The 21,980-nt window shown below is 32.0% G+C and overlaps 1 protein-coding gene across 1 annotated transcript in view; it reads right to left on the bottom strand.

Moving 5' to 3' along the window:
• The window catches only part of LOC145685428 (trypsin-1-like), a 51,863-nt gene that overhangs the window by 16,789 nt on the left and 13,094 nt on the right, over window positions 1-21,980 (bottom strand). The window contains exons 2-5 of the mRNA XM_081757822.1: window positions 18,484-18,520; window positions 13,611-13,773; window positions 7,674-7,909; window positions 3,269-3,468 (exon numbers count right to left, since the gene is read on the bottom strand). Of these exons, the coding sequence (XP_081613948.1) occupies window positions 3,269-3,468; window positions 7,674-7,909; window positions 13,611-13,773; window positions 18,484-18,520 (636 nt within the window). The remainder of the gene's footprint in view (window positions 1-3,268; window positions 3,469-7,673; window positions 7,910-13,610; window positions 13,774-18,483; window positions 18,521-21,980) is intronic.

Genomic DNA, 21,980 nt, shown 5'->3' with positions numbered 1-21,980 from the left:
GATATACAGTATACTCTAAAGACGCTGAGGCCGCAGTAGCTCAGTGATAATGCTTTCATCTCTGGTACATGGGGTCCTTGGTTCGATCCCAGCTCGCGCCAAGTAAACTTTGCGGTGAAAAAACACCACGTTTGTGGGTTTCTTAGTGGTTCTTCCGTTTTCTCCCTCTTTCTTAATTCCACCATTTCATTCATTTCTCGTCATCATCGTCTCCATTAGCCTAGCCGGCATAACTGTGGGATGTAAAACTTGAAAAGATTTCTAAAGACGCTGTATCGATTGCAAAAAAAAGTTTATGGTTACGTATTACCGTTGTTTCTATTCAACGACCATAAATATGACACCCTAAAATGGCTCATATGAAGAACTTCCAGTTTGAATATAGAGTTAACGGAAAGGGTGAAACCTCTCCTTGACAAGCTAATTCGATTGCAGAAAACACATCTCGATCTCTCTTACCGTTTTTGCTCTATGGAAATTAGTATTGAAACCGGAGATAGTAGTAAATTTTAACCACTTAGGATTTTTGCCGAGTTTTGAGTAAGTTTCGAGAAAACAGTTTGTTGCTATCTATTTTCATTCTTCTTCTATGGCGATAAATGTTGAAATTGGAAGTGGTTAATTCGACATACTTCCGAAATAACCGAACAACTTCCGGTTTAAATAGAGCTTCTTGGGAAAAGATGGAATGTATTTTTGAGACGCTGGATCGTTTGCAAAGAACAGTATCTTGCTATCTTTTACAGTTTTTGATCTACGGAAATCAGTATTGAAATTGGCAATAATAAATTTTTTTAACAGCTTCCGGTTTTGGTAAAATGTTGTAGGTTGTCATATTACATTGACTTGAAATGCTGAGAATACCAAGATTCATGAAAATGGAAGAAGTTTTTAAAATGTTATCGTGAAATTGACAGACAGAGGCACGCAAATGCCAATCGAGTCTAATAGTAAAACTTCGCAAACGCCCGCTTCAATTAGATCTGGCAATAAAGGTGTATTTGATTCCATGAAGTCATAAATAGACATTAAACATAAATCTTTACGGACAATGGGTGCGTTCATAACATGGAATCAGTAACTGAACATATTTACGTATTTAGAATAAATGAAGATGAGTTTTAGAAAATGAATATGTAATATGATGAATAGAAAAATGCGTAATTGTAAACGAAAAATACGGTATACAAAATTCTGTCAAAATTATAATTGTGTAATATTTTGTACGTAACATAGTAACTAGGCATAATGTCTGCTGTGTTCAAATTAAAAAAAATACTAATGTCATATAAATTATTTTAAAAAAGCAACATATAGAGCTTTAACTCATTTTTTACTATCCATTACAGACTAGTCAACTAAAAGTTTCACTGTTTATTTCAAGAGTGAAATAACTCAAAATTCCTAACTTTTCAGGAGAACCGTTTGAAAGTTTCGAAACGGAATGAAATAAAATAAGCGCAAAAACGACGCAAAGTGCTCTCTAGCTCCCAGTTTTGAAGCATATCTATGAAATTTTTAGATGAGATAGAGATCAAGATTAGCTTTCTTTTTCTGTCCATAAGTCAATATGGGCTTCTTTTGAGCTACGTCACTCTTGACATAACAGGCGGTATGTGAAATTTAAGTGTTTAAACTAACATAAATATCAGCAGCTCATGCAAATCTGAAAATTATTCACGTTGTTGATAATTCCTTATGCCATACTACTAAAATAAAAAAAAACAAAGTGACAGATTAGGTTCGTAAAATTTGTCCGAGGAAAGTAAACGAGAATTTTAGGAATGATAAAAGAAATGGATCAAAAGATAGGAATCTTCGCCAATAATTAGTTTTTGGATCAGGGACCATAAAATTTTTGAACGGCTCCTAAATAGAGTTTTTTTTTAATTTATTTTCTATGGAATGAACACATCACACTGAGTTAAGTGATAGTTTGGGTTTGTGTACACTATATGTAGTTCTCCAGATATAAGGACTACAAGAAAATTTTTGCTTAAAATATATTGGATCTTTTGATCCGAAACGAATCTATATCATTACTCTTTAATCTCATATTTTAAATTACTGTGATTTAAAAGCAATATTTATTTGTTCAATAAAATACCATTATTGCTCACTATACTTACACAAGAATTCAGTGTCAAGAATGAAATATCGAATAAAAAAGTTGAAACTTAAAATAGTGCTCTAAGATCTTTTCATCATCCCTACATTAATTGCTAAACGGTATTTACTGAGATCATTAGTGGTTTTAAACGTCACTAAAATATTTGATTCATAATTTAAAATATCTTTATTCAATGAAGCAAGTGAGATCACTTTCAAAAACGATTACTAATCTATAGAAAACGTCATTAGCGGTGTGAGAGACCTGGATATACTGTTAATGATTCAACGTATAAGCATTTGTCTTTCCGGTAGGTGGATGCTGTAGACCTGGCAGTAGAATAGAAACGTCGTTTCCGCAGGATGAAAGTATCGTTACATGTTGCGATTATACTATTTTATTGACGTTAAAATGTATCTACTAGTTACATTATGGTAATAAAAACAGTAACGTTAATGAAGGGTAAGAAACATAGCATTACATATTTAACATACAATATTACTAATGTTTTGGTCGAGGATGTAAATTGCACTTGAGTAACAATATTTTATACTATACATATTTATGAAGTAACTATAACATAATAGATTGTACGAATCAGGTTTTCGCTAGAAGTTATGTAAGTTTACTATATGGAAAGTAAATTGTATCCTGCGGGCAGTAAAAGAAACCCTTTATTTCACAGTTTTTGTGCGTACTACCCTTAGAACGCAATCTCCTTTCGGTGTGCCACTTGCACGTTTTATCATTAAATGTTCAATAGTACAGCATGCCACCTACGGGTTACTATTTTTCTAGTTGGACGTACTTAAGGCATGTAACGTAACTATTGGGTGGAACATAAAAGGAATAATTTATCTTTTATGAATTCCATCAAAGTAGTTGGCAATTGTGAAGCATTTACATAATATACTAAGCGGGTGCAAGCTTACTCAAAGCAACTAATAAATAAATAGATCTGTATTAGTTATTAAATGTGTATATTAAAAATCATTTGTAATATCGTAATTAAAAACGATATAATCTAAAATATTGTTTAGGAAACAACATATTCGTAAAATTATTGCATAAGCTTTACAGTAGATGGTATTCTGTAAATTTAAACTTATTTTTAAGTTATATTTACTTATAACAATGTTGCAAACGAGAAGTACTTACTGTACAAGTCTCCAAGTTGTCAACCAGTGCGCAAAATTGATCAATATCGATTTCCTTATTTGTGTATTTAGATTTCTTTACACAATTATCTCTAGACATCGTTTTCACTTTTCCATCTTTTAAAATTGGATGAGCAGATCCGTGTTCGTGTATTCGACCCCAACCAGAGATATGAGCTGTTCTACCATGCCTAAAAATACCTGAAAGTAATCTATTAATACAACATGTTCATTCCAGAAATATACTTCCATGCTTTGAAATAAATTGCTCTTAAATTAAATAAGTACATCTAAATTATATAATTAAGTTTATTATTACGATGGTGAATATGTGTACAGAATAGAAACTCAATACTTTATAAAATCTATATTAATGTAGAGGTACATTGCAAATACGTTTCATCTAGTTGGTTAAATAGAAATATAGAAATGTTAGTATCAAAATAGCATGCTCTGTATGTATGTGTGTGTTATGTGTGTGTCTATCTTGTGCTTATCTATCTATATGAATAAATACATAAATAGATAGGTAGAAAGATATACAATCCTAAGGAACAGAGAAAAACAGTCAGTGAATTACGAACCGCGTACATCAGGTGACCGTGTACTTGCCGTACTAAAGAAAATCTTTGAACTAGCTAACTAACTAACAAACTCTATGGCCTATGGAACCCGGAGGTTTGATGCCGCGTTCACAAAAGCTCTCCACTGACTTCTATACTTAGCTAACTGCATCCAGTTTCTACTTTGTATTCCTATCTCTGCGAGACTTTGTCCTCTCATCTGCGCCTAGGTCTTCCTAATGGTCGTTTTCAGATTGATCTTCCTGTCAAAACTTTGAAAGCGTTTCTACTTTCTTCCTTTCTAGCTACATGACCCGCCCACCTAAGCCTCCTAGACTTGACGACCCTAACAATGGTGGGGAAACCATATAAATTATGTAGTTCTTCGTTTTGCTAATAATGAAAGGCTCATGTCTTAGTCTGTGCATCACGCTGCTCATAATAATAATAAACAGCCACCCCAATTAATGTTCCTACCCGTGTAATCGCTTGCCTCTTTCATGCTAATACAAGTCGCTACCTGTGCTATTGGGTATTAAACTATGCAGGCAGTTTGCCAACATTGAACTATTAGTTACTGTGTGAAGACTATGGACATTTCAATAAATTAGTGTTGATGTCATAAAGTTTAGGACATTACTCTCGGGAGTATCAGTACATTAGTATTTTCGCATTACTTTCTTTTAAACTATTTCTAGCTATTTTGGAAAATCACTATTTATTGTTCTTGGAACTTTGGAAGGATCCATTTGATACTAATGGTTTGGTGCTAATGAAACGTCTATTTTGATGTCTGGTGGGAAATTCATCATATCGACACAACAAAGGCACAGAATAAAGTCTAACTTTTTAAACTCAATACCCGGCCATAATACAGACTGGGGTGCACAATTGAGGTCAGTATTACCTGTACTTAAGAAAGAGTTGGTGCATCTTGAACTGTTATCTAGTCCATAACGTTATGTAAATCGATAGAGGAAATGACAAAAGTATCAGAACTTAGTTACACACGAACTTTTAAAGTCATGTTAACGCTGTTAGTTTATAAAATCATCATAGTAAACAAATATGAATATACATACAGTGTATTTAGATATATTATGTTTAGATTGTTCATCTCAAACACGTAATTTTCTAAATAAATTCGAAAAATATATTTAATACAACGCTCCACACTCTCCAAAATATAAAAGACAAAGTTTTTTTGCAAAAATGAAAGTGCTAGTTAGAATTAGTGATACAGTGGTTGACTTCAAGAAGAGTTTAAAAACTTCATAAAGGAATAAAACGCAAATTTTGTTTATTATGAAGTTAACACTGCCTAAGATTGAAACCAACCTGATACTAATAGTTTCATACCAGTGAAATATCTACTTTGACGTGTGGCGGGAACTCATCTCAACAACACAACACAGGGATGAAGGGATGATATAAAGTTACGTGTCTAGCTTTACACACTCAATGCTCACCCAGCATACAGGCTATGGTACCCAAACGGTCAAGAGGTAGTGGGTTCTTGAACAGGGTCTTTTAAAATTGCACATGGACAATACACAATTGAGAGTATTTTTTCTTTACAACCTCAAACTGAGACATTCTGGACTGCAAGCTGCAGAAACATCAACAATGCATTTTAGCCGGGAATGGAAACTGAATGCACCATTCGCCGCTGGATTGTTAAATTTCATGTCAGTAACGTAGCACTGCAAAATCAGAACAGTAGGACTGGCAAGCGTTACATACGGATGAACTCAGTAATACTGTAGAAGCATACTCTCGAAAAAAATATTTTGTACACTTTGACTGAGGCATACATTATACCACCTTCATTCAATAACTCTATGTAGTCGGTAAAGTGAAAGAGTTAAACTTATGTGTACATCGTGAGTTGACCCAGGCCAACAAATTTGTCCTCCTAAGATGAGGAGTTCCCTGAATATAATAAATAATTAGGGTAGTTTCCTGATTCGGATCATCACTTCAGACAAAAAGTGAATCTCGTAATCATAAACGGCCACAACAATGATTGGATCCGGTTCAACTTCAAGGACTCTGAACTATCTCTTCACTCGCAGAAGGTGTTGTTGCTGCTATGGTAATCAATACTTGGGAGTCATACTGATCATGTATTCCTCAGATCAGGTGAAATCACCAATGCAGATCATTACAATACCAAACTGCACTAAATGCGGTGCAAACTTGTCCGTAAATATGGATCAACTGTCAATAAATATAGTATCCTAATATTCCACGAAACTGTGATCTCATATGTATGTGTAAATGTGTATATCTTTGTTAATTTATATTTCGTAATATTTATTCGGAAGTTTTATTATTTCCACTTGAAGGCATAAATATATCTACATACCATTCCTGAGCACAAATAATACCATCATGCAGAACATGTATTATTATTAAATAATTGGAGGAAACGCAACATTCGATACATTGCTTTTGTAATTTGACGGTTATTTTCAGCTATCCTATTCAAAGTTTATTTTAAGAAAGACAGTTTGTTGACACTCAACACTGCACTAATGTGAAACAAAGAACTATATGAATGGGGCGCATACCTAGAAAGAAATACAATCGTTTGATGATACCTGTTTCGCAATAATTTTCTTTAAAACGATAGATTTTAGTTAAAGTTGATTACATACTTGTATCAACTAACGATATTTTTGACGGTGGTCTTATGGCATAGCGTAATAAACGGTTGGTGAAATTGAAATATCTGTATAACATGAGTCACTTTCAAAGGATGAAATTTGAAAACTACTGTACAATATCTAGTTAGTCAATGTAGTCTCCGGCTACAGATACTCATTTTTTACTCAGCTAAGTCAATTGTTAGGTTCTCTAAGGGAAAAGTTTGGAGCGTCCGATGCAGCGAAGTCATTAACTGTATGTTGAACTGCCTTGTCAAAAAGTGATCGAGATACTGAATGTGATGATAGTCCATGGAGAGTCGTTAGACATGATGAATGAGAAAGAGTTTTAAATTGGGAAGTCCAACTTTCAAAGAGTTTTCCAAGATATAATCGCATTTTGTTAGCAATTATTTCAGTTATCGAATTTATAAATCAAACACACTCATATATTCCATTATTCAAGAAATATGAATACCTTATTGTTCCATCATTATACATTCTAGAAACAGTCATAGGCTTATAAACCAAGACTGAAATAGACACTTCGAATGGTAGTACACAACAGCCTACGAAATTTGCGAATCAATGTTTATAATCGCCTTCCTTCAGACTTTAGGAATGAGAAAAGTAGTGTGTGTGATTTAATAGAAAGATCACTAAGTTTCTACAAATAAAGTGTATTACAGTGTTGAAAATGTTTGGACGATAAAATTATATGCTCCTTTTTTTGTTTTAACTACACTTTTTTCTACATATAATTTAGTAATTATTAATTACAATATAAAATATAATGCAACATATGTAATCAATCATATAATATGAGGAAAAGAATCATACACATTATTATAAACAACTTCAGGTTATTTTCTTTTCTTTTCTCAGTTGTATTCCAAACTGAATCAAATTGTGAACCAATGTGTTCTAAACAAAACCTTCAAAAGTGAAATAACTTGGTTATGCAGGGTAAATTAGATAATTTAATTTGGAAAATTCAATCTAAAGTTTTGCTATGCATTATCAAAACATCTGTGTCAGTATACTAACACGATGTATAGTATACCGTTTCCTCTTTATTTTTAAAATACCTAAAATTAAAATATTCTCATTAAGAATAAAAGATGATAAAATAATCTAAAGTAATCAATAACTATGCATTGGAATTTAATACAAAATGGCATACGTACTTTCCTACCTTTCTCTCCTCTGTCACCAATTGAAATACTAGGCAAGCAAATTGGATTAACTTTCCAGTCCATTATTATTGGATTGATTAAACGGATGAGTGCAATATCGTTTTGGGAATGTGCTCTGCCGAGAGTGAAGTTCTCGTGAACTATGATCTGCGATACATTTTTGGTAACAGCGTCATGTTCGAAGTGATAGTCGTTGTGTGACCCAATAACAATATCGATATCCTCAGGTGTTCGGCTGCAATGGGAAGAGTAGCAATAATCGTTGATAGCAATTACAAGATTTGTAATGCTTTTTATTCAATTAGGGCTTTTTACTTTTTAATATAAGCAATACATTTCATATGCAACACATTTCATGTAAGTTAGTTCATTATTATGGGAAGGTGTTGGTCAATCGCCCTTGGGTTTGAGAAACACATCCTTTTTAATAAATTGTATACTAATAAAAAGAACCTGGAACTGTTATTTGGATAGATAAACTCGCCTCAGTCTGGCAAAATGCGAAATGACATTAGTGATTATAAGCAAAATTAAACAGTGATCAGTTTGTGTATAAAGCTACATATAAGTTTCCAATTTTTTCTTCTGATTATTACATTTTCTACTACTATAATATTCGATTATTAATGCAATATAATAATAATAAAAATATATTATCCGTAACCAGTTTTTCTTAAATGTTTTCCTCTTCTTCTTCTTCTTTCTTTTTTGCTATTCCTCTTAAACGAACCTTATCACATCAAACATAATAACACTTAACATACACTTCCATAGGTTCCAAATTTTTTTTTTAAAAAAATACAAATTTTTCAACATACATAATCATCTTTCTGTTCTTCTTTGATTGACCACTTTGCATTAGGATGAATGGAAAACAAATCGAATTCGCTTGAGCAAGTTGAGAAAATTTGTCATCATGTTAGAGTATTTTGCATTCAAGATAACAGATTTTTGATCATTTTCTACTGTGCTTCATAAAAGTCAAAGTTTTTATCGGCCGAACGTAGCCAACACGTAAGTTACAGACCGCACTTGTATTTTTTTCCTGCAGTTGAGAACCAAACAAATTCGTTTTTAGGTAGTACTACTATGTATTGAATCTATGTCTCTTGTTTAATATTTATTAACATTGTGTCTTTTAAAAATATTATTGTTATTAGCTAGTTAATGTTCTAACAAAAAGTTATAAATGCGAGCACAAATTCATCAAAGTTTCTGAAACCCACGTATTGCCCATTCCTTTGTCGATTTTCACTTTGTTCAAGAATTTCCAAGAATGCAAAGTAAACGGTAAATGAATCGCAATACCTGATATATCCGACATTAGTAACCACGCGAGTGATGGGGTTAGAAGAGAGGGGAAACCGGCTACATAACTGTCAGTGGGTTAGCAAGCGATTTGACAATCGAAGAAGATAGAGGAATGCATACCATTAAAGCAGCTGGAGGAATATCAGCAAACAATGTGGTATTTTTTACACTATGTTATTAAATATGAATATTTAATATAAATATGGATATCATAGCCTTTATTTCGATGGACGGAGAAATGACATTCTAATAAAAGAGGAAGTTAGAAACAAATTCTACAGAAGAGAGAGACAAGAAGAGCGCTATACGGTAGTGGAAGAAAAATAATCAAAATACCTTGAATTGTTATTCCACTTTCAGCGCACAGACAAAACAGCAGGAGCGATTCTTTAGTGTCTTAAACAACATGAAACACATATTTCATAGATATGCATTTGGATGCGATGGAAGTAACGTAAATACTGGTAAATTTAGTAGAGTAATTACATATGAGGAGAAAGATAAGGAATTGAGTTACATAAGATAATGTGTTTACTTATATGAAAAAAAAAACGTCCTTTGCCCATCGTTGAAACTTCTGACAGCCGAAGACACTATCTGGTCCAATAGAAGGAAAAATGACTGCCTGTGATTACCTAATAGTACTTTCTCAATCGATTGAAATTCCAAAGAGTGAAACAATGACTGGTTTCAATGATTTGATTATCAACCAACAATATCTACTAAAATATGTGTCGAATTGCCTCTAGTGGCACATATTCACTGGTTCTATCACTCAACCAATCATACAACTTAGTTGATAAACAACTGCATCAATAGTACTGCGTCTTTAAGTAAGTACTCTTATATCTTAAAAAGCGATATGTTGGCTCGTTCAGTACATTTTTCGAACCCTTGTGTGGTTCAACATTAAGTTACAGCCATCATGCTATGACGGATCCCAATACTTTAGGAAAATCGTTCGATTTTCTGTTTGTTCCAGAAGACATGGAATAAGTTGTCCATTCATCCGTGCATACTGGATATTTCACTCACCCTGAAAACCTTGTAACCATGATAACGAACAAAAGCAGTAATGTTAGGACATAAGGATCATGGAATGGCGATAACAGAAAAAGAATGTTATGAGTGTTACGTGTATCCGAAATCAACTTTACATCAGTTGATTACTACGTCATGATCGATTGGTTTTCTACTCAGATAGCAGACATGCTGCTTTGTCGATAACGACAGACCATCTTGAGGAAAATGTCAAGGCCGATTATAACATACGTCATTTACGATCTACATATAAGCCGCTGAGACAATCGTATGTGTAATAATAGAGCTTTAGAAGTCACTATTTGGATCCGTAAGAAGAGGCGGTCATATAAGGGCAAAATGGGTTTCTCGTCACCATTATTTGGTATGAAGCCTGGCTATGTAATGTGAAGACGAACAAGCTAGCTAACTTGAACACAAGAATGAATAACAAGCAATTAGGATGGATGGGCGGAACTCGAGTTTTAGCCACATCCTTAGTCGTTATGGCGAGTTCTTACTTCGAAATAATACAACGTAAATAGAAATTTAGCGCACACCTGGAAGAACAATTTGAATACGAGTCAATAAACATTTCTTTGGTTTTTGGAGAAATATTGGGAACTGATGTACTATTAATAAACAAAATGGTCGTTTTAAACGACGTAGGATAAATCAACAAAAAATTGCACAAAACCACAGTACTTATACATGATTTTAAAGTCGTTTTCGCTTCTCAGCGTAAAATTGTGTTTAAAAGGGTACAATTTTAACATTAGAATTAAAATACAAACAAACAAACAAACAAACAAAAAAAAACTTACGAGCTCTAGCTTTAAAAGTAATTTCCTCGTTATTCATATAATACGAAAAATGTGGTTTAAAAATGCGACCCGAGGCATGTTCGTTGTTTACCTTCGGCTGCAGATAAAATCAATCTTTTTGAGCCAGTATAAGGAGTTGTTTATAAAATCTGTAATTTTCCACGCAAACTACCTTAACTGAATAACAACTTTTCTCCAACTTTCTCAAACGAAATTCGATTTTATCCCACCTACCTTACTTTGCATATGTTATTCAGTGAGTAAAATTTCTGGAAGCATTTTTTAAAACAATTTAGAGATAGATTTTTTTTAATTACAAGTAGCTACCTTAAATAATGTTTTCCTTGATCTGTCCTTGATTTTCTGAATGAAGTACAACTATTGAGTTACAAAATAAAATTGCGTAATACTTCTTAATTCTGGCCTAACTATAATCTTATTCACAAAACTGTACTTACGTTTCTACATGATATCTTAAAATAATTTATGGAGTTACATTTCAATACTAAGTGTTGACAAAATTTTAAAAAAATGAATTACGTATATTACTTACACTTTTCAAAAGAAGAAATAATTATTTTAAGTAATTGTTAAAATCTTCAGGTAATTTTCAATAACTATATTCTATCTTAAATCTTCAAACCACTTACTTTGACAATAAGTGAGAGTACTTTCATTCGATAAATCCACTCAATCCATGGAAATTTTAATATTCATGGAAACAGTTGTAGTTATTTGTTGCAGAACGTCTTTTGTTATCGTTCATTGTTGATAACGAAACTAGAAGATTCATAATTATAAATAAAAGCACAGCTTTTTCTTGTAGCTTGAATGTCAACATTTTTCAAGAAATTGAAGGAATTTTTTGAAAACAGTAACTTTTATATATACCGTTCGTATAATAAATATATAGTACGTTTATGTATACTACTTTAGTTGGAAACATCTTATCAATGTTCTCTAAAATTTGCATAGCTTGGCTTAAATTTCCTTCAACAATCACAGGTTTGAGGCCAGATATTTCATTCTTTAAAATGGGCGATATTCTCTATATTATCATGGAAATTCTCACTTTCCCTTAGGATTTAAAGAAAGAAATCTCAAGTATCCAAATTGTGGGATCTTGAGGTCGATTCGATGTATCCTGCACATCAACTAATGTATCTCGTATGTTCATGGACTGTGTAGATGAATAAAGAATCGTCCTTTTTTTAAGAAACTACAGGGTAATTATAAATGATTAATCAAAAGATTATATTTTAAAAAATGTAACATATACAGTGAAGAATCATACATAAAATTATTTGAAACAATCTCTGTTACAAATGCTAAATGTGGCTTCCTTTTATCACATAACATACATCTATGACGTAGTCTAGTTCACCCCACACAAGCTTCAGTGTTCTATCGAAAGCAGTTGGGCATCCTATACTGTAATCTTTACACAAACTGTCAGTTCTAAACTATCGATACAATCTCAGAATGCGTCGGTTAGCTGGAAGTACAGTAGTAAACTGCTTACGAAATCACGCTGTACGATAACAACGGAGAAACACTTTTCATATTTGAAAACAAAGAATACTTTCTGCTGCTTGGACGCCACTTTGGAAACTATGCTGTTTTCCCTGCCTCCTGCTGTCACGAACCAAGGTGATAAATTGAATGTTTAAATGTGTTCTTTCGTTTCATTACTGACACAAATGTATTAATAATTTTTGACATACTTCACTTTAAAACCCGATGAATAATTCTCTTACGTCTTCGCAGTTCACATTTTAATGCAAATATCTAAATTCAATGTCAAAGTATTTGTTCATCCACATTAGAGTGAAAAAAAACAGCTCACCACAAACACCAACCAGCAATGTTTGCACTGTATAATGACTTTTACCTTGAGATGGAGTTTCTTCTGTTTAGTAACAGCAACTTCAAGTATTTGTTTCACCATACAGAAACAAAAATATGGTCTATCACAAAACAATGGCTTAATATAAGATATAATATTTTGATTGTCAGGAAACAACTACAAATATATCGTCTTCTTAAGTTATCGGTATTGTTTATGTTGGCTGGAGGCTCAAATTCTCCTACAATGTTCGTTGCAGACATACGTTATGGCAACTTCAGATTAGTATAGTTTTTCCAAAACTATCGATGAGGGCTTCTTAGGTCAGAATTTTAAACTTATTCAATATTTTCGCCAATGCAAGTCATTTACTAACAAGTCGTATTCTATTAATAGCTAATGACGCCTCTGTAATAGTCTCAATTCAAAATAACATGACATTTTACTGGGAGACATGGAAATTGAATCAAGTTAAAGCAACTTCGAGAGAAGACGTAAGTCACAGACGCATTATTTGAATAAAATGTCTAAATCATAAGAAGTATGGTGTTTACCAAAAATTGCTATATTTTGAATATAAATATTTACGCTGGTCAATACATGAATATTATTTTGTCTACAACTTCACTCAAAGCCGTTAACGCGTTATTTTTAGCTTTGATACTGTTCTAAAAATCCATATTTTGAAGTTATTAACGTTGTGTTCGTGTCATTTTTCTATGTTTCTTTGTCGGGTATGAAACTATGAAAGAAGTAGCAAGAAATCAGAACTGAATATTTTAGCATTATGACAGCACCCCTTAGGAATAGAACGATATTATCACAGACTGTAGAATTTATATTAACATAAATTATTGTGTCATATTACGTCGTAGCTAACCTAAAATAATTCCACAGAAAACTCTTGACAAAAATATGAAATGTGATAATCTTACTCGAATACACAATGTCCTGCTGTTAGTATGTATCTGTCATTGATAAGAGTTCCACCACAATCATATTCTTTGTTTGATCTAATGGCTGCCATCCATGGAAACTTATGGGGAATTGTTTCCGCTCCTCCAACCATTCCGGGAGCTTTCGTTGCCACTCCGCAGGCTAAAATGTTTAAGGCAATAATTATATGTAAATATTAAACTATAGGAGAATTAAGCACACATACGTTATTACTGATTTAATGTAATACATATGTATTATTTCCTGACTAGTTTCTCATAAAATTAATACTTTATTACTTACATTAAAATAACAATTTTTGTCCTTTTTAAAACAAGATAAATTAGTAAGAGTCATCAAAGACCAAAAGTAACTTTGAGTAAAATAAAGTAATCATTGTATAATATAGCAGACTCATCACAAATAGATGATAATATTTGAAGTTTAATTCTACTTGTATTTACTACATATCTTTCGATAATAATAATAATAATTAATAATAATAATAAATCAATATTATTTGAAGGTAGTAGAATTAAAATGCATATAAGCACAATATTGTATTGTAAAAAAAAAGAACTTCAAAAGACATAATGAACCACGTAAAGGTGATTTCTTTTTCTAGATTATTCATATTGTGTAACAAATCAGAAGTTTCTGAGACTGCGAGTGAATCATTGGTATATACACAAGTATGACAAACTATCAAATCATCAGGACAAAGCTACTACAATAGAGAAAGGAAGATATTAGTTTTAACTCAATGTCTGGTAACAATATGTTTTGAATTTGCCATGTAAAATAGCTAAGCTTATGTGCTTAGTGAGCAGCTACCATCGAACTCGATAAGCATTTGTGTACCCATCTGTCCATTTGTCTCCATCTGTCTGTTCTACGGTAATATCCGCAAAACTTATTCGAATTTAATGAAGCTTTGTATATATCACCAACTTTTTAAAATAAGGTCTTCGTCTAGGATTGAAGCATAAGAAGAATAAGGAGAGAAAGGGGATCATAGCTACTCCATGTTGAATATTTAAAAATTTACATACATACAAAATAATTTTTCACGATGAAGTACAAAAAATTTATTTGAGTTTGAAAATTCGGTAGTCCTATAATTTCTTTATGGAATTTCTAGTAATCCCACATGTTTAACATTAAAATCTATCATAAATGAAAGGGTGAATTTAGTATGTAAATCTGTAGTTTCAAAGCTAAAATATTTAGACGAGTGCTCCTGATGCTAAATGAGGTAAGTTATGTTTATCTAAGTTTCTAACAACCGGCAGTATCCTAAACCAATGTAGTAAATCTCGTATGTCAGATGGAAAGATGGAAGAATGCACAATACAGACTGGATATTGTTCGCGCTACCAATGGGGAGATGTATTAGTGGATAGCAGTATGTGGAAAATGTATCTTTTCCACGAATCCTCCGAAATTTCATTGCTCTATCGTTAACACTTCTTTCTATGATTAATTGAAATTAGGAAAATTGTAACGGAGCACTCTTAATGTTTGACGATACTTTTCCTAAAATAATAATATTGTTAATTTTGATCCAATATGGAGTATATTTTCCCTGATGCTTCTGAATCACTCCCTTTGAATTGTACAAAAAGCAGTGAAAAATAAAGAGATAAATTACTCCTCCATCTCCCAGTCGAGTTTTTTCTCTACAAACATTTAAGATGACTTTCGTAACAAAAACTTTTAAAAAGAACCGTCATTAAAAGCAGTAAGAAAGGAAGAAAATAATAATAATAATGCACTTAAGATCAGTAAATAATAATATTGTTCTTCATAGGAGAAAATAATAATTATGCGGTTAAGAGCAGAAAATAATATACATTAGTCTCATTTATATATAAAAAAAAGTTGATATTTGCGCCAACCCGAGCAAATAAACACTTTATGTAATATTAATTCCGATAGTAATTTCATCAAACGTTAATTTGTTTGTTTTGGCTGAGATTTAAATTTTCTAGAGATAATAGTAGTGCGTTATTTCCTACCTTCAATAGCTTTATTATTGTTATTCTTATTTTCTTTGTTATATATTTTTGGCAGTCAGTATATACGTTTTTTTAAAGTTTTTATTTTCTCTTTGTGGTTTGGTTTTGAAATGAAGTGTATGTTTCAGTTTAACATTCCACGATTATACGCTTAATGATAAGGTAGACAGATGATTAAAGGAAGTGAATGATGATGGGAGAATTGGTGGAATGAGGTTGTGGGAGGAAACAACAATGCTCAGAGAAAACCCACTTACACGATGCTTTGGTTTAGAAGTCTGTTATTTTTTCTTTTATTCTCTTTCCACCAGAAAAAATAATCAGAATCGATGTACGCATAAAGGTACTGAAGTAATTGAATTAGGATTTTCACTCTGCACTCGTTAAGGTATTTCATGATCTAGTTCTGAAGATTCTTACTATGTTCTGATGAAATTTATATGTATCCTTAACCAAAAAGCACCAGGAACAAAGAGAAATCTAGTTCATGCATGGAAAGTAGAAAGAAGATAATTTTTTATAATAGCAGAATTTTAAAAAGTGTTGATTCTTTTAATGTGTAAAATAATTTTAATGTGCTTGCGTTTGTTATGATATTATATTAACAGCTGCTTCTATTTAAGGAAAGATGCATATTTATAATGGGGAATACATTACTGCAAAGTACATTGACATAATGATAGGTATGCATTTTCTACTATATATATATATATATATATATATATATATATATATATATATATATATATATATATATATATATATATATATATATATATATATATAGGAATGTCGTGAAGATATTTATAGTATTAAACCTTACTACACAGTGTAGAATCTTAAGAATACATAATAATTTTATCTACCTTCAATCATTGTAAATTTTTAATTCTTACGTAATATTTAAAAATATTATAAAATACTTATTGTATAACAGGCAACATTCAAAAATAACCGTATCAATTCCAAATACTTGCAAAACTTTGCTCTTGATAATTTTTGGAGTAACTGCAATCAGGACTCATGGCACTTGTAGATTTATATATACAAGAAGAGCTTGTTTTATACAGGCGTTTGGTTGTGACCATAATATCGTTTCGTTACATTTTCATCATATTTTATCGGCATCTGTATTGCTTTCATCTAATTCACACACGTTTTCAGTATAATTGCTATAATATCTCACTGTGTATGTTATTCTCTTTACAATCTTGGCTTTAAATTTGATACTCTTACGTTATTGCTGATATTGATTATCTGCGGGGTGAATGTAGCTTTCGATATTATAACTTATCTGAAAGAAAATGTGTCACTTGCCCTGAATGTTGAATTGATTCCTCTTGATATGATTTAGCTATAATAATAATATGTTCGAAAAATTGTGTATAATATTTTTAATTAATGAACATATTCCTAATATTGTTAACATAGTAAGTTTGCTTGTTATTGTTGTACGGAAATTTTAGTGCATTTTCCTGTATTCAGTTTGTACTCCTTTTACACATGCACAACAATAAGAAGCAAACTTACTGTGCGGTATTCAGAGAGAATTCGTTAATCGAAGGTTAGTCACAGACTAGTTAGTTGTCATACTAACTCTTTACTAAGGAAGATGCACTTTTTGGTATTCATAGTTTACTTTGAGTACAAATAATGATGATTTGGGTATGATTAACTTATAGAACCCCAATGCATCGGTGAGTATGATAAATATAGCAACTACGGAAAAGTAGATTAGCGCATGCGTAGTCTGTAAAAATGAAAATACATGAATTACAAAATACGAAATATTGTGTCGCACGCTAAACCGTGGGTAAAAGATTAGTCTCTGCTCTAGATTAATTAGTAACATGTGTTTAACTTCGTCAAATACTACGTCCTAATCCGAGACTCTGAATACAATTTTGATAACCATCCTTTAGTCAACTCCGTAGTAAGGTGTTAATCAGACGTCCAAACGACTCTGTATAAGGCCCACTATGTTTTGTGAGTAATCATTCATCGAAGGTTATATTTTCAACATATAATCGTGTTTTTTAGGTTAAACATAACTATTAAACATAACGATTAAAACTATGATGATGTACATATATAAATCTATACCACTTAACAAATTAAACTCACAAGTTTTTGGATGTATATTTTTGGAATATGAATAAAAGTAACTTCCTGACAATTGTTTTGATACTTTTAAAGAAATATTTTTGTTTATTTAGTTCTATTTTCTGCTGTCTTTCACTTTACAACAAATTTACGCTAACGGCAACCTAGGAAATAATAACATACTATATAATATTGTTTCACATAAATATTTTCATCAAAAGTTGCAGTTTTATAATGCAGTATATTTCATCTTAGAGTAAAGAAAGTAATACATATTACTTTAAAAGAGACTCTTGTTTAACTGCATTTAACTGTGCGTGTTACTTACGCAGTCTGATTTTTTACTGTACAAATAGATCAACAACTATAATATTAATTCATTGTTTTATTGTGTAAATGCTACTATAGCGCTATATTTTGCAACACTAAAATTAAACTGATCGGCTGTAGTGTACTTTAAAATTACTATAATTTAAGAATAGAGACTTCCTTCGAAAAGAAGGGACCAAGCCATGAACAGATGTACGGAACAATATGTGCTGTACTTCATTTCCCCAACTTCTCCTTGCTTTTTCAGATGTACTATTAAATTGGATTGGGATTCAGTAATGGGACAATTATTTTCTTATGTCATCATTCCCTTCATTATAACTAAAGTATTTTTTTTTATTTCTGGACACTGGCTTGATCCCTTCACAGTCGCAACCCTTTAGTCACCTTCAAATAGAAAAAAAGGAGGAAAAAATCTTACAGCAGGTCTTTGTATATCGAAACTTATCTCGAATTGCCTGTAACGATAAACAAAAAACATACAAAATATTAACCATAGTCACACCGCATTTCATTAGCATGTAACAAACATAATCTATATTGAATATATATTAAAAGCCACAGTCATTCTGATTTTATAATGTCACTAAATCTTAAAAAAACATTAGTAAATTAATCATTTTATTGCTTTATTTAATGTGAATATTTGTTTATAAGTAACCATAATTTCTTCTTTTATAAGATACTATGTTACATTTTGCATCAAATACTTTCTTATTTTACCACGTTTGCAACATCGTAATATAACTGAAATATTAATGCATCAAGTTAATTAATTTCTTCTTTATGCAAATATCAAAATGATTTATAACTAATCATGATTTGTATGAAAGGTTTTATGCTTATTTCAAATTGTATTAATATGTCCCAAAGGTACAATAGGTAAATAAACAAAAATCCATACTGTATCTGGAAAGCAAAGTTAAGTATGGTCTAAAATACCAAAATAGGTAATAGTGTACACATAAATGAAAACATTACAGAGATCTTATAAATACTAATTTCATTTTATTTGCTGGTGAGTATTTTCCAATACTGTTAACTTCTCCAGCTTCAAATTTTCAAAATCAGAAGTTTTCTTTTTAAATTTTAGATATTTATTTTTAATAAGAATAGTAGAATCATTATACCGTATATATAGCAACACATTATACTCGAATTTATTAGTATGTTAACAAGATAAAATATGTCAATCTGTTTACAAAATAAGGATTCGAAACAACCCATTTAATTCACGTTAGAACAAGGTAATTCAAGGGATAATTGAGTGAATTAAGGGAGATTAAACTTGCAAGTTTGTACTCTTTGTAATTTCATTATTATTATGCTTTTTCTTTTATTTATCCTTGTGTATTCAGTCAAGTATAATCTAGTATGTTACGCGTCAAATTAATTATTATATTAATGTGGCTACCTTTTGTAGAAAATTATTTCCCCGAATTAAAGAAAGCTGAAGCAAAGCCTTACCCTGTTACATGACGTTTTGTCTCCCTTAGCTTAATGGATATAATCGTGGGACGTTAGACTGAAATATTTCCTTTCGTTTTCTGTTACATGACGCTAAACTTATATAATGTTATCCTTTTAGTTCTGTATCTATTTCGTCTCTTTTGTTTGTTAAATTAGGATTAGGATTTGAAACTTGATTTTTTAGCTTTCGGTATCTGTGATCATGTTAACCTGTCATGTATGAAGAATGATGTCCCTCGGTGATCACTCTTCCCTGGTAATTGTAGGGGAAGGAAAGAAGCGGACTAGGACATATCAGGAGCAATCGCGACAATTGCCTGGTGTTAATGAGGAAAACTCAGGAAAGCCTCACTTAAGATTGCTGGCCTAAAAGATTTTCACACATTTTGAACCGAGTGTCGTCAGCGGGAATCAAACCCGGGACAACGTTCACCAAAGGCGAGAGCATTAACAACTATGCTACGCTAGGCCATCTTTGTTAAATATCAAAGATTCTTTGCGATTGATTGCCCAACTGACGCCATAATAAATACGAACACAGAGAAGAATTTTACTCTGAAAGTGTCGTTTGCTTTATTTGAAACCTCATATTACATTCGCATTTTAATCCTAGATCTTTAACCTAAATTAAGCTTATGCAGTAGAGTAGATGAAAATTACCTTCATCTTTATTCATTTCTTTTTGATATAATTTTGCTAGATTATAATACATTAGTGGGCTCGTGTTTTAGAATATCGAATAAAAATTAACGGTCTCAGCCTAATGTTGGAATGATTGAAAGTGATGGTGAATAATGATGCACTGAGACAAATTCGTTATCTGGACAGCGGTATATTGTACAAATTATGGAATCCTTGTTTCCTACAGAAATCAGTACGGAACATACGTTATCATAAGCTACATACATACTGCCCTTAAATGTTACATCATGCCGTTGCAGGATGTCTGGCGTTTAACAGTATTCCCTATATTACATACATACATATGTTACATACGTCAGCTAAATGTTACATACGTCTATCTGTATATAACATCCTGACCACCTATATACAGTTTTTTCGTTCGTATGGAAAGTCTGTAAGATGGGTATCTGAGAAATAAATTCATCCGAAGCTGGTGCTGAGTAGCTATATCCTGTTCAAGTTGAGCAATAAGAAATTTGGAATTGGATTTGAGTTTATCGTTCCGTTCAGCAGCGAAGCTATATGAGACGTATATCTAAAGCTTAACGTGGGATCCAAACCATACGAGCTCCCGTCGATAATCGAAGCCAGGTCCCGCACGCCAAACAATAAGTAACACTATTCTCAAATCACCCATGAGCACTATTGGTCTGACCGGAAGGGGAATCGTATTTATATGTTTTATACTTTACACGTTAAAAATACCGTTTTGTTCTTCTATATCTTTATCTGGTACAATCTCGTAAAGGGAAATAGCTATCAATAAAGGAACTTTATTTTCAGAATTATGGCAGTGATAAGCAAACATTTACTTAGTTTTGTGTTATTAGTTTCTTTGATGCAATTTAAGTATACAAAGAGGTAATAAGTATGTTTCGTTCTCGTTTTAAATATCTTTCAAAAGACTAAGGTAAACCTCAATAAAACAATAAGTTAAGAACAATAAAAAGCAGAGTTCAACCTCCCTTCCACTTGTCTTGAATTAAGCCATACCGTTTGTATAACTACACTGAGAAAAAAGTGTATGTGGCGTACGTAAAATCATGTTACATTTGTAAATCATGTAGTTTTTGGACTTAACGTACAGCAAACGTATAACTGAAAACGTATGTTTTATAATACTTTCTGTATAAGTGTTCCATCTGTACGTACTTTCCGTATGAAACAATACAGGCGGTCAGGATCTCACATACAAATGGATGTATATAACATATAGCTGACGAAGACAACATATATATATGTATGTAATATAAGGAAGACTGTTACATATATGACATCCTGCAACCGCATGATGTAACATCAAAGGACAGTACCTATGTAGCATACGGATAACGTATGTTCCGTACTAATTTCTGTAGTAAGCAAGAGGATTCCATATGTTTGCACAATATACCACTGTGCGGAGAACTGACTTTTCTCAGTGTACTTATAAAATATTTCAGGAAATATATACAAAATTAACTTTTATGAGAGCTACATTTGAATGGAATTCACTCCATCAGTGAAACGCCTTTCAAGTTCGGTTGGAAGGGATAGTTTGTACCAATTAAATCGTTAGAAATTGTTTTCGAAAAATTTGCCCTAAAATCTAAGTGGGTTGCAACGGAAATTCCAAGAATCGCTCAAAGTGATTGTTGCAATCGGAATAAAAGCATGAGCATTATATGGCGACATATACTCTAAACGTACAGGGTAAATTGCATCGTAACTTGTCCAGTAGTCGGGAATGACTTCAAGAAGAACAAGAAGAGCAAAAATGCTAGT

Source organism: Thermobia domestica, chromosome 5 (genome assembly GCF_964235325.1).
Source record: "Thermobia domestica chromosome 5, izTheDome1.hap1.1, whole genome shotgun sequence".
Taxonomy (NCBI): Eukaryota; Metazoa; Arthropoda; class Insecta; order Zygentoma; family Lepismatidae; genus Thermobia; species Thermobia domestica.
The sequence above is the reverse complement of the archived record's forward strand: the minus strand, read 5'-3'. Positions and strand labels throughout refer to the sequence as shown.